The following is a 15,176-nucleotide window of genomic DNA, read 5'->3' as shown; positions in this document are numbered from 1 at the left end:
TAACATCGCAAGTACCTCGCAGTTATCTAACTTACTACTGCTCTTTTGCGGGAAAGTTGAGAAAACTCTAGATTTTGGGGACACATGACATTGTTTACAGTAGTAACAATCAAATGATTCAATCACTTTAATGCCAAAAGTACAATGTATTGCCAAGAATTGGACTCCAAATAGTAGATTGTCAACTAAAGAAAGTTTAGAATATTTTATCAGCTTTAAAATGTGAACTCTTAAACACTGAACCATACGGCCTTGAATTTTACAAATTGGTAGGGGTTTCAATGCATATTATAATCATGCCAGTAGTTTAACTGGTGCATGAAAAATAATTACACAGACAAAAAATGATAGCAATAGATCACCTGAATGGCTCAGATGTCCTGTAAGGAAATACAGTTACTGTACACTCACAGAAGATTTAACCTATAGGTATTAAAAACAACTTCATACATGTATACATTTTTTTTAAATCAATCATTATGTGTTAGCTGTAGACATGTACATAAAAGGCATTGAGTTTATGAATTTTAAAAAATGTACAACTGTAAACACATATACATGTATGTACTATTCCTTGACTAAAAATATTCATTCAGACATTATTTCAATAAACTTGAAGGATTAAATGTGTTCAACTAATAGTGTGGCCCCATCCTAACTCCAGGAGTCATGAATAAATCTATACTTACTGAGGATGCTCCTATATAATTATCATCAATCATGGCTTTCCTGTTCTTGAGAAGAATAAGAGACTTTTCCTATAAAACTTTGACCATCCCTTGTTGCCCCACCCTACCAGTGTTTTCCCTATATTTCAAAGTAAAGAGCTCAAGACTATTTGTAACAGGCTATAGGGGCTGATCATCACACAGAATCTCTGTGGACCTGACAATTTTCTTTATTTCAAAGCACCTTGTTTGTCAATTGAAACAGTTAGCCAATTTGGCTGGTAGCTGATTCTTGGGGAAAACATTGCTGCATGGGCCATATTTGTACACTTCATGGTGTAAATATGATCAATCAGGAAGCTGGGGGAGGGCGGAGAGGGGGAGGGTCAACAAATTAGCCACCAGATAACATGGATTAAATTAATTTTTTTTTAGATATATCTTAAGCTGTCAATTATCATTTGCAAAGAAAAATTTCAGTTTTATATGCAGCCTCCTCTTCTTAAAGAGGTCAAAATTGTCTGAAAATGGCCACAAGTCCCCCAGCCCCTTTAAAGACATCTCCTATTTCTTTCTATATTGAAATTTGATAATTCCTTGTAGTCCCATCCTAACGCCGGGGGGTCATGATTTAAAAAAGGTTAACGGTAGATGGTACAAGCTGGAAGGTCGAACATGATTTTTCGTTCATATAAGGAGTTATCTTTATAAAAATGTTGAATCTACACTATCTGAGAATGCTTTCATGTAAATATGACCAATCATGGCTTTTTTGTTAATTTTCCCTTTATATTCCTGTTTTTGTCCCCCGCTTTCGCGAAAGCGAGGGGACATAAAATCTCATTCGTCTGTCCGTCAGTCTGTCCGTCACACAAACCTTAACCTTGTCCATAACTTTTGATTTAGTGGAGCTATGATTTTCATATTTTATATGTGTATTCCTTGTGATAAGACCTTTCTTTGGGTATTACCAAATTTGACCTTTTGACCTTGACCATGGAGTTTGATCAACTTTTACTCAAAAATTCCAAACTTTTACTTTGGCCATAACTTTTGAATGGTAGGTACTAGAACTTTCATATTTCAAATATTTATTCTTTGGGACAAGACCTTTCATTAAATACCAACAACATTGACCTTGACCTTGGAAATTTACGTACTTATGAAAAAACATTAACCTTGACCATAATTTTTGAACAGTTAGGGCTATGGCTTTTATACTTCAAATAAGTTATTCTTGTAAAAAGACCTTTCATTGGATACCAAGAACTTTGACCTTTTGACCTTGACCTTGGAGTTTTAACTACTTTTTTAAGAATTATAACCTTGGTCACAACTTTTGAACAGTAGATACAAGGACTTTTATATTTCACATATATATTCTTTGTGGCAAGACCTTTCATTGGATACCAACAATTTTGACCTTTTAACCTTGACCTTGGAAATTTATGTACTTCTCAAAAACTTCAACCTTCACCATAACTTTTAAAATGTAAGGGCTACGGCTTATGTACTTCACATATGTAATCCCTGTGAGAAGGCCTTTCATTGCATACCAAGAACCTTGACCCTTTGACCTTGACCTTGGAGTTAGAACTTCTTTCTAAAAACTTTAACCTTGGTCACAACTTTTGAATGGTAGAAACTAGGACTATCATATTTTAAATATTTATTTTTATTGTGGCAAGACCTTACATATGATACCAATAACTTTGACCTTTTGACCTTGACCCTAAAAAATATAATATTTCGCCCACAAAAACACCGAAAGCGGGGGACCACAATTCTTTGAATTTGCTTGTTAGAACTTATCATCCATTATGGCCCTCTCTATCCCCAGCGGTCATGATTTGAAAAAAAAAACTTGAATCTCCACTACCTGAGGATGCTTCCATGTAAATATGACTAATCAAGACTGTTCTTGAGTGGATTTTAAAAGATTTTTCATATATATTTCTATGTAAATCTTTGATCGTCCCTTGTTGCCCTGCTGTACATAATACAAAATGTAGATAAAATTTTCATCCCCTACCCCCCAGTTTATAATATTACCTGAACAACAATCGACACAATGTCAGAGAAGGTTAAACACAAGATTCATCTTTTTATTTTTACTTTTCAATTTTCATTGTGCAGATTTTTAAAAAAAAAATTGTCAAAAAGATTCACTATTTATAGTACAAACTGTTCTGGAATTTAATTTGCTGGACTCGATTATTTATTTTCTACAATGCTTTTTGTGATAATAAATTATTATTCTTTAAATTGTCATCTATCTTTTTTTTTTTTTGAAGTATTGCGCGACATACTGAGAGAAATGAACTTGGGTTGATAAAGGACACTCTCCCTAATGCTATCTGAAAGACCTTAAATTGATTAATATGTATTACATCATACATGTCTCTAATAATTAGAAATTGAATCCACACTTTGGAAAAAACCAAGAGAATCCTAACAAAAGCCTTTGTAGTTTGCTGTTTGCTACTTTGTCATAGGACATGATTTTTTTTTTTGGGGGGGGGGGGGGGGGTTAAAAAAATTATGAGACACCAATCCACTCATATCTTTTCATATGCAGGCCTATACCACAGACACTGCAATTTAGTGTAAATATGTTTTGATTATGTTCAGTACATGCACTACTTTGCATCAGGATTGAGCATTGTAACATTTTTTACTTGATCTATAAGCCTAATTAGTTATACTTGATAGTAGATTTGAGTAGTCAAAAGGGGATGAGTACTCCTAGTTACTTGAATTTCTATGGATTTATCTCTTACGTCCTGCTCACATTTTTATATTGATAACAGATTTTAAGAGATTGAACATTGTTTGTTTTCTCTACCTTATTAACTCTTTCCTGAATGCATGCACTTCTCCAAACTTCCACCATGCAGAGTTCGTTTGCTCACAAACCAATGTCATCTCTATAGATGAGGCCTCGACCGGGAGTATGGCACTTCTCTTATCTCTCTCCCTCTACCGACTTATTAAATATTTTGAATTCCGAGCTCGAACTTAATTTTGTAATAATTGAGATAATTTGCTTTGAGGTTCTATGTATAAACACCAAACATCGTTTATAAAGATGAAAACTTAAATTTAAGCTTAAAAGTGATAAAGAAAAATGAGACATAGACGGGATTAAACTCAAACTGCCTTCGTTCAAATTTTCTATATATTAGAGAAATATTTTATCTACTGTAAGATGCAGCGAACAATGCTCTGCAGATCTGTAGTTCGCTGGTCTGGAAAACGACCAAAGAGGTACAGTGCTATGTATGTACCCATTGAAAACTTTATTATATTTGTTGCACGACAAAAAGTGCACTGGTTCTCGAATAGTTTCTCTGTACACAACAAAATCACATATTTTTGTGGAAGACCTCGTTGCGAGCAACGAGAAGGTCTTCCGTCCGAGTTGTAGAGATATAATTAAACGAGCAATATCTGAAAATTATAATTTTCGATGAAATTCATCAAAAGCAGGAATTTATCGTAATATCCGATTATCGTATTATCGGAATGATTAATACAGCGTAAAATAGAATTCCGGTTAATCTGATCGACTTATATACCGACAAATAGGAATGTTCTAGAATAATGACGTCACATGCGCAATTAGGATGCGCGTACGGTTCAAATATTCAAAATGGAGGATATCAATATATAAGCTGTCATATCATTGGTTGACCAATCACAGCCATCGTTAAATGTCCACCATTGTAACTAAATATAAGTTGTTTACTTCTAAAACGCGAGGACATGTTCTGTCAAAACAGAATGCTTATAGATATGAGCTAATAGTTTCTGAATTAGTGCATTAAAAATCACAAGAAATATACAGTTGGAAACCTCTCAAAAAGATCTATATGATAGACTGATCTATCGAACAGGTGTGATAGCTTCAATGAAATTAAATATTAAATTAAACAACTTCTTATCGCCTTTATTTGTTTCGACGCTAAGAAAGTAAATTTAATACATTACACACACTTATCTACCACAATTACACTAAAGCAGTAAAACGGAAATTAAGTTTTAAGATTGTCAGTGAATTGCAGCGTATTGAAGGGTGAAAGTCCATGTAGTTTTTTTACTTGTCATGTATCATTTAGTCAAACGCTCAGCTGCCTCCATAAACCCCTACTCGCGAAATGGCGGAGTTGACAGAGACAGCCGCCATCTTGGGTCCGCTTCAGATTTTCAAATATAAATATCTAGAGTTCTGATTAACCAATGTTCAAACAAATTATATAGTAAGCATTGATCAAAGGGTCTCTATTATCATTCCAAAAATGAATAAAAAATGTTGAAAAACAAAAAAGTTGAAAAATACGATTTTTTCAATTTGCTTCTCCTGACGACAGGAAGTATAGACGACGAACGAAATGTCGCGTCCTGGATGATAGATATCACGATCTATTATCCCTGAAAGTTTCATGTTGATATCTTTTACCGTTTTTGAGTTTAATCGCGGACAAAATGTCATTTTAATTTCAGGAAATTGTCCGTAACTTGGCACCGGAAGTGAGTTTCCAAATTTTCTCTCGGATATAATAAATTCATGTTACAACACATCTGTCCTGAAAATTTCATGTAATTCCATCCAGTAGTCTTTGAGAAATCGCGTGCACAAAATTAGAAAGTCAAAAAAATAAGAAAAATAATAATAATAATAACTAGATGCGATCTCGTTGCGAGCAACGAGAAGGTCTTCCGTCCGAGTTGTAGAGATATAATTAAACGAGCAATATCTGAAAATTATACGACGCAAATTGACGAAAATTGTCTTCATTTACCTTAATCATTCATTTCCATGCATGTAATTGTCAAAATATGCCATTCAAACTTACTTCCGGTTCGACTGGAAGTAACGTCATTTGCAAAAATTATTCTGGACATCTTCAGTGATGTCAATCATTCAATTCCATGCTGATATCTGAAAAAATAGCCTTTATGAAACTACTTCTGGTTAATGTGACATCATTTGACTTTTGAGGATCTCACTACGTGCTTCTTGATATTTTCAACTACTTTGCTTATTTGATGAAGTACATATTCTCAACTAATTCTTCTGACTAATTCTGCACAACTTCAACTTACAATATCTTAACAAAATATTTATATATGAAAAGAAATTTTAGAAAAGGTGTTAAAAATCTTTGCATTGTCCATGTGCCTTTTTTCAAGCCATAGCGAGCGTCGCCGGACAGCAGTTCCTGCAAAAGTGAAAAGCTGCATGCAAATCTACATATCTTTCTCTATTATCCCTTAGAGTTTCAGCTCCTTAATAGCTTAAGTCGTTCTTGTGTTTTTTTCTGATCAATCAGGACTTTGCTGTTCCTGAGAAGAAGATTTTTAAAATTTTTCCTATATATTTGTATGCAAAACTTTGATCCTCCATAGTGGCCCCGCCCTAACCCGGGGGTCATGATTTGAACAAACTTGAATCTACACTACCTGTAGATGCTTCCATATAAATATGACTCATCATGGCTTTGTTGTTCTTGAGAAGAAGATTTTTAAAGGTTTTTCCTATATATTTCTATGTAAAACTTTGATCCTCCATTGTGGCCCTGCCCTACCCCCGGGGGTCATGATTTGAACAACATAGAATCTACACTACCTGAGGATGCTTCCACTTGAGTTTCATCTTTCCTGGCCCTGTGGTTCTTGAGAAGAAGATTTTTAAAAGATGCTATTAATTTTTCACTAATTCTTTATTATCTCCCCTTGAAAGAGGGCGCGGCCTTTCATTTAAATAAACTTGAATCCCCTTCACCCAAGGATACTTTGTGGCAAGTTTGGTTAAAATTAGCCCAGTGGTTCTTGAGAAGGAGATGAAAATGTAAAAAGTTTAAGACTCTGACGACGCCAACGATGATAGACAATGGACAAATTTTGATCAGAAAAGCTCACTTGAGCCTTCGGCTCAGGTGAGCTAAAAATGCGTAAGGTTCAAGTCATTTTCCATCTTTACTGAAAGTTTCATAAAATTCATTGATTTCAAAATATTTTATTCCCCAGGGGGTACTGGTGTACCAAGTTTGCCATCTGTCATGTAAAGGGTTCTCAAGATATCTTTCCATGTCCAATTTTAAACTTGACCTTTAACCTTGTGATCTCAAAATTCTACTCTTTATGGGAACGAATGTACGTATTTTAAAGTCTGTCAAGGAAAGGGTCCTAAAGACATTAATTGGATAATTGGACATTTTCATATATCCTGGGTAGTTTTTTCCTTGACCTTGTGACCTCAAATCAAAAGGTGAGATCTACTTTTAAAGGGGTACTAATGAATCACGTTTTTGTCTGTAAAACAAAGGGTTCTCAAGACATTGATCGGACAACGTTTTGTTTAAAAACCCATCAACTGACAGGTTCAAAGCAATATCCCTCCTTTTTCAATGGGGACATAAGATTGATTATTTTAGTGGAAATTTCAAATGTTAAGGGATCATCCAATTTTACTAATGAATATCTAATTCTGCGAGTGATTCAAATATCCATTAATATTTTTGCTTTATATCACACTTTCTTCTTTTTCACACAAAACAAGGAAGTCAAGTAAGTTCTGTCACATTTATTCCTGCAATAACAGTGTATATCAATTCTTTTTATATTCTTCCATGAATTGTTGTTTCTTGTGTATATATATACACAATGAGAACACTTATTTTTTCCCTTCAGTTTGTGAAAATAAGTATTGGGAAATTAACCTGATCAATAAAAAAAATCGAACTTTGCAGTTTTTATAGCTCAAATGACAAAGTTGTTTACCTAATATATCTGTCATGGCATATGATAGTGACCTTCTATATAGCTACATAATTTCAAATTTGAAATTATTAACATATATACATCCCTCCACACAGGCATGGCAAGCATTTCAAAAGTTAAAGAAGTAGATACTGAAGTTGCCTCTCATATATAGTCTGTAAATGCATCAACAAAAGTTTTCTTGTCTTATATAATGATGGATATTAAATTTAATAACATTTTTTTGTTCTCAAGTTTTTACGGTCTTTCTACAAAAATTATCATGGAATGAAGATACTGGGGTCAAGAAGTTGAAAACAATCAGGATAAAAGTTCCAAAATATTACTTTGCCATACTTAATATCATGGTTTATTTAAAAACAAAAAATTTCTATTCACTGCTTTTTTTCCCTGGTGGTCTAAGAAATTACTCACACCTATGACTCATTTCAAAACCTTGACCATCTTATACTTTGGTTAAGGTGTTTGCAAATCAACTTTCCTGGACTTGATTCACAATCTTTGTGGTGTACAGTCACAAAACACAATTAACACTTCTACTCACTACATTTCTATGGTGCTCTAAGAAACTATGCCAAATAGATATATTCTTGCTTCCTGTCCCCCAAGACCAAAAAATTGGGGTAGGTAATAAATAGTAAGAATTTTTTTTTTTCAAAATTCAATGAAGACCAAATATATCATATATGTAAGTACAATAACAACTGCACAATTACATCACAGAGGCCTTGTAGTATAGAAATATGTCCAAATGACATGAATACCCCGTCTTATGTTTAATTATAATGCAACATGAAAAAAAATGTGCCTTAGGTTTCTTTTTTCTGAGCCAATCTAAAAATATGATAAATAACTTTCACATTTTTTGCATATGCCTTTAGAAATACACTTGTAGTTGTCTTTGTAGCATAGTGTGTAGTGTGGATTCATCCTATTAAACTAACAGCTTTATGAAGTCTCATAGTTACATGTTCATTTCCTCATTTTTACCTAATTAGGAAATGTGACATTTAAAAAAATGATATCAAAACAAAAAAACATGGAGAACAAAATATACAGTCAGTGTGAGAATTTATCATTATACATACTTTCTGTAGATTTTAATATTAGCCTTTCTGAAAAATAATTTAACATTATATTATTTTCTATATACATATATATATCTTTGTGTTAAATATGCATCTTCCACATTTTTTTTTTTGAAATAAAAAATATTTCCCCTCTTTTACATAAAATCTCCTGAGAGTAGTCTATATTGTAAAGAATAATCTCTAGTGGAGTATTTCTTATATTAGTCAGACACAAGTTCAGTAATGGCTGCCATTAATAGTGTGCAATAAAATATGTTTTTATTTTCATCTTCTTGTAAATTTTCACAGTTCTTAAAGTAGATAAACTAATTTAAGATTCCAATTTCTGCAGGTTTTATGATGCTATTATTTAAACAAATAAGGTTTTATTTCTGATATTAGTCAGACCTTTCATTCAGTAATAGCTGCCATTACCAGTACATTTTTATCTGTTTTCAAAGTAAATCTACATACTTATTTAAGACATTTTAATTTTTGCATGTACTGTGATAAAAAAACAAATGGGATCATTTTCAGAGAAATTAAGGGGAATAATACTTGTTTTTTATTGATCACAATATCTGCCATAAAAACTTTTTGGGTCAGGTGGTAAAATGTAGGGACAGTTAAGTGACTGGAAACAAAAGTATATATTTTTGGCCTTACTTATAGCTATTTAGCTGATTTAAAGCTACAGTTTCCAATCTTGAACATCTTCTGTTCTAGTTATGGTGTCAGAAAACCTGCTCTTTCTTTATTCAATTGGAATGGTCATGGATGACAGTCACATTAAAAAATTAACACTTCTATTCCTACATTGATTGGTTTTCTATGGAACTCTACGGAATTACTGACAGGCTCAGCTACTTGGCTGTAATCAATGCCTTGATCATCTTCTCCTCTGGTAACCATCTTTTTCGAATTTGCCTTCAATTCAATCAGAATCTTTGTGGGTGATTGTCTCACTAAAAAATTCAAATATGGTAAATAAAAGGTCAATTGAGTTCTACAATGTGTATGCAATCTATTTATGTTCTTTCATGAGCTGTACAGTGATCTTTACTTTCTAATGATGTGTGGTTCTCATTATCTGGCTATCCCTTTTTTTTCCTCTAATGCTAGACTATTATTTCCAGAATTTTCTCAATGACTTCTTTTACCGACTTCAAATCACTTCTTTCACTGACTCGGATACCAACAATAATGGTGTCATTTATGATGACAATTTATATTTATTAAAGTAACAGTTGCCAGCAAAAACAATATTGAATTGTAGCTCTGTCAATAAGCTGAATATATTATATTCTGATAACAATTTCACATCAATTTTCCAATTCACTCAGTTGTAAAATGGTAGGAATTTAGGAAATCCTCTGTAAATTTTAATCCTTTATTCTGGCTCCATCTCACCTCATGGGGTCATATTATTTAAACAAATTTGAATCTTCTTCAATATACAAGGAAGATGTCACGTTTTTTTTTTTTTTTTGCTGGTTCATTCTGGATGTTTACAAATGATCTCACCATATTTTATTATTTCTTAATTATCGTCCTTGAAAGAGGATGTGGCCCTTAATTTTTGTAAATATGAATCAGCTTCATTAAGATGCTTTATGGCAAGTTTTGTTGAAGTTATTTAGTCAATGGTTCTGAAGAAGTCTAAAAAGTTTGTACAAAACAAACAACAGATAATACACAATAAATGGACATTCAATCCCCATTGAAGGGATACTGAACAATTTAGAATCATTTTAAAGTAGTTAGATATGTATTGCTAAATAACGATGAAAGTGAGACAAACCAAATTCACATGACTGGTAACATATTAGAAGGTGGCCATTTTGCAGCTTCAAGTTTTTTTTAAGAGTTACCTGCACAAAAATAAGAAAATTTTAATTTTCTCAAAATATCTGCTGAAAATCATTTTATTTTATATTTTAATAAAGAAGGATTTATGCTTTTTTACCAAGAGATTTGTATGAAAATGAAATTACTTTTTACAATGATGTAAAATTCAAGGTACAATTAATTGGACAATTTTGTGTAAAATCCTTAGGTGGAGTATTTTTATTTGTAAACACCTTCAAATGGATATGATGATTACAAAAATCGCACCATTCATTTATTAGATTTAAATATGGTCATTAGGCATTGAATATCTTATTCAGAAAAGCTCACTTAAGCTTTTGGGCGTAATAGAAGATGTGTTCATGATATGCAAAATTTCTTATCAAATTAAATGCTTTTTGTTGTGATTATGAAATAATTACATGATTCCAACAATGGAAACTTACATGGTTGTTATTGTGGAGCCCCTTTTTTTCCCAGCAATTGAGACATTCTCTGTGAACATTCCCAAAGGAAAAATTCTGTCGAGGTCTCTCTCCTCTACTTTCAGAATCATACCATTAATGTATACGCTTTGTCCAGCTCTATTGAAATAAAATATTTTTTCATTTCAATGAAATATGAGAAAAGTTTCCAGAATTTGAGAAATTCTCAGATAATCATATTTCTTAAAATGGTATATATTTATACAACCAAATTTACATACTGATCAAAATTTGCAGCTTCAATTGTTCCAGCAAAGTCGTCATCCTCCTGCAGAATCTGTAAAGAAAAGTTCTGTATATTTAAAAATTGCTGCATGCAACTTTAATTGCTTTAGATAATGAAAATTTTAGTACCAAGTGTATTGGTAATGATCCTCTTGTAAGAATCTTGAGTCCCAATAGCTGCATTAAATTTGCAATGATTGTGCAGTGTGAGGCAGCTCTGTATGGAAGTCCCACGCCATCAGAAACATTTTCAATTTTCTTGTGCTTGGTCATTGGTGAATTATTCACACATTCGTTTTGGATAGATTCACAATATATTCTCAGAAATTAAACAGTGGACATCATAAAATTGGAACAAACATTTAATAATTGCTAACAGTCCACTTCTGTCACTAAGGTAACTGAAAAACTTCAATGCATAAGCAAAATGATTCTTATGCACTGGCCAGTAATTAATTACTTTAGAATATTGTTTGAATTCTATTAAAAATTTTCCTGCAATAATAATGCAATTAAGAATTTTACAAACCTCACAGGTTGTGTTTTTGGTTGAATTTAATGAATATTTATCCTTGTAAATATCCACAGACAGACATTTCAGCTTGACAATTTCTCCTACAGGGCACTCTTTGTTGCTTTCCTCATTCCAGAGTTTAACTTCCACCACATTTCCGTCTTCTTCAATTGAAATGATCTTTCTTTTGCTGACTTCGGTTTCCAGCAGTGGTGACACCTGAAATGATAAGTCCATATGGGAACATATGATCACTTTCGTTAAATTGAAAATATAAATAAATTAAATGCTTTGTTTGAAGTTTTTTATGTATAGCTTTGGACATTTTATGTATAACTTTATTCTTGCTGATCTTGCAGTATATTTTGCTCCCGCCCCACCCCAACCTCATGAGCTATGCTGTAAAAATGAAAATATTAGACTAAATGTTTTTTATGTATAGCTTTGGACATTTTATGTATAACTTTATTCTTGCTGATCTTGCAGTATATTTTGCTCCCGCCCCACCACAACCTCATGAGCTATGCTGTAAAAATGAAAATATTAGACTAAATGTTAAATCAAAGGGAAACTATTGTGGCGCATTGCCATGCCCTTTTCTTCAGTGCCATTTTTGTTTCACCTGTGTCGTACCTTTTTTGTTTTTCAAAGCAAAAAATGAAAGCTGACTAACTTCTTTTTTTATTCAGTGCATGTTACTTATCTTTTATTTAATGCATGAGATGGTATTTATTCAGGGTGTCAAGTGTAGCGGACCACAGGATACTACTTCTTGCTTGAATGCACACAGCTGATAAGATAACTATCCCCAAGTGGTTACGAAGATTTTGGTAAATAAACAGGGCAGACCCCTTGATTTTGCAACCACATCTACTCCTTAAGGGTTACCAGTGTACCACCTTTGATAAGTTCTCAAGATTTTAAGCAAACAATATCTTTTTATGTTCAATGTATTTTGAACCTTGACTTTGTGACCTCATCATAGCTACTTCTTTTGAGGGTACTACTGTCCCAAGTTGATGTCTGGTCTTGGTGTAATGACATACTGACAGATGCAAACCAATATGCCCCTTTTTTCAGTGGGAGGCATAAAGTTTAAGCACAGTATCTTTAAGATTTTGCAAGAATTTTCTTCAATATTTTTATTAATCAATATTAAAGCACATGCTTTGTTTTTCTTAGTATGTAAAGGACTACAAATTAAAACTTAAATGTCAAGTTGTATTAGATGTAGTTTCATGGGGGCGTGGAAATCGGAGGCAAGGAGCACTCAATTTCTACACCCCATGAAACTGTATATCCAGGAATACAAGACTTTTATGATGTAAACAGTTGGTCACATACCTGACAAGACGCGTCAGAGTTACAAATATTTGGTTACATTTAGTCATTTCAGAAGTTGCAAGAAAACATGTTGAACCTATTTTAATTGAAGGATTTTAGTTTAGAAATGTAATAACATAACAAGCATAAGAGGGTTATGTATTTTTTGTGTGTGCAATATTGCATTGCCAATATAATTGTTAATCCCTGTAAATGAGGAAAGAAAAGACATATTATTTTCTATATTTATAATTTTATATCTGTGCATAAAAATATTTGCATGAAGTGGTTAAATGCACTAAGAATATTCTATTTATCACACTGTGTTTTCCATTTCTATTATGATTTGGCATAACGGTTCAAGGGAAGATTCAAGAAGATGAAATATTTATAAAGTTTACAGTCAACACATGATAACCAGTAAGCTGACAGATGTGACTGACTGCTTATGTTGACTTGGTGCATGGCAAAGTGATTGCAGTCTCTTCAACGTTAGATCTTTCATAAATTTATGTGTAAAAAGATATAGGATTCCTCCTCCCAGACTTATCAGTTTTACCAAATCAACTGCACTGAGGAGCCAATGAGATTTCTTAGAGGTCACATATTAGTTAGTGGTTATAGGTTTCTCTAAGTGTACAGATGTGAAATTCTTTTTGTGTTTTACTAAGTTTACATTCTATTAAAATCCAACCTCTGTATGTCCATGTGTACCAATAAATTCTCAACTTCTAATCAGTACATTAACATATATGTAACAATTTTTTTGTCATTTTGTTAGGATGGGGAAGGTGTTTTCACACAACTCTTTCATGTATGATGCAGTTTAAATACATACCTTCGTCACAGTTCCTTTAATTGACACCCTGTCGCCCTTTTTCAGGGCTGTCAGTTCTGCTACCTTAACCAGCTGTGGATTTTTCCACTGGGTGACAACCGATTGGTTAATTGTGGGCCTGGCTGTGTCCATTAGCTATTAATAATTTTTTTCACTTAGTACATTCATAAAAAATATTATTATTTGAAATTATACAGATGTTCATTATTTTCATCATAAAAAATTGGCATTTCATATTCTTGAATTTTCATTTGAAATAATTTGTGAGCATCATGTATATTATCGTTATTGATTTTATATAGCAGGAAGAACATACTTTAGTAGCCTCTGTCATTTTCAGCAGTCCATTCTGAAGCAAGAGGTAGTCAACTACTAAGTAGCAGCTGTCTGCCCTTATCTTTGGGAAGATGGCCTCATTTGTTACGATTAAGTCATGCACACATCCAAAGTAGGTCTTGGCACACAAAATGCTTGCCTTGCCATAGATCCCTCCATCTTTGTATTTTCTAATTTCGATGTCTTCCAGGATGTAAATCTTCTGTGCAGTTGCAGACTGTATCTGGTCCTTTTAAAACAGTAACATGATAATGTTATCTCCTATACAAAGGTATATATATGCAGTCAAAGTTATATGAAGTAAACAATGATATAAAATTTAATATACTGTATGATTCCTTTGTAATGACTGTTAAAATTATATGATTTAGTAAGTCTGCAGCATTGATATCTTCTAATATTTCGTTACACTTAAGGTAAGGCAAATAAACAAATTTTGATAGGAATAATTTTAATGAGGAAATATACTTTTGATACGTTTAATATAGCAGATGCAATAATTTTCAGATTGTCCTTTAAATGTGAGTAATTGGACAAATCAGTTCTTTCAGATAGATCTAAACATGATTACATGTATTGATCTTTTGTGCGAAAACTGAGTCTTATTGTTGCCCAACCCCCCGAAAATCATAATTTGAAAAACGTTTGAATTTACACTACCTGAAGGTGCTTCCATATTAATATGACTACCTATAATTATATCTTGCAAATGTTGAGAAGAAGATTTTGAATTTTTTTTCCCCTATTATTCCTATCACGTGAAACCATTAATCACTCATTGTGGCCCCACCCTATCCCGAAGTCATGATTTGAACAGAATTGAATTTACATAACTTGACAATGCTTGCATCATATCAGTATGACTTATCATACCTTTTCTGTTCTGGAGAAGAAGATTTTAATTTTTTTTTTCATACATTCCTATGTTAAACTATATGATCTTCTATTGTGGCCTCATCCTATCTCTGGGGATTATGATTTTAAAAACAAGAGGCCCAAGGGCATAGAATCACTCTTCAAATGAATTGTACAACCTTGTCACTTCCATTCTAAGCTTCTTATCAGTCAGGGGCATAATGCAAACAG

General features: G+C 32.8%; 1 protein-coding gene across 1 annotated transcript; it reads right to left on the bottom strand.

The window, feature by feature from the left end:
* Nucleotides 1-9,025: 9,025 nt before the first annotated feature.
* LOC134283230 (uncharacterized) lies at nucleotides 9,026-14,458 on the bottom strand. Its single transcript, XM_062765683.1, has 6 exons — nucleotides 14,071-14,458; nucleotides 13,755-13,889; nucleotides 11,609-11,812; nucleotides 11,076-11,131; nucleotides 10,816-10,953; nucleotides 9,026-9,486 (listed from the first exon to the last, which is right to left on the bottom strand). The coding sequence occupies exons 1-6, from the start codon at nucleotides 14,086-14,088 to the stop codon at nucleotides 9,456-9,458; spliced, it is 582 nt and encodes a 193-aa protein (XP_062621667.1). The 5' UTR covers nucleotides 14,089-14,458; the 3' UTR covers nucleotides 9,026-9,455.
* Between the last annotated feature and the right edge of the window lie 718 nt (nucleotides 14,459-15,176).

This window comes from Saccostrea cucullata, unplaced genomic scaffold, assembly GCF_032062105.1.
Source record: "Saccostrea cucullata isolate Sc308-1 unplaced genomic scaffold, CSIRO_AGI_Scuc_v1 ctg23784, whole genome shotgun sequence".
Lineage (NCBI taxonomy): Eukaryota > Metazoa > Mollusca > Bivalvia > Ostreida > Ostreidae > Saccostrea > Saccostrea cuccullata.
This window is presented reverse-complemented; position numbering and strand designations above follow the sequence as displayed.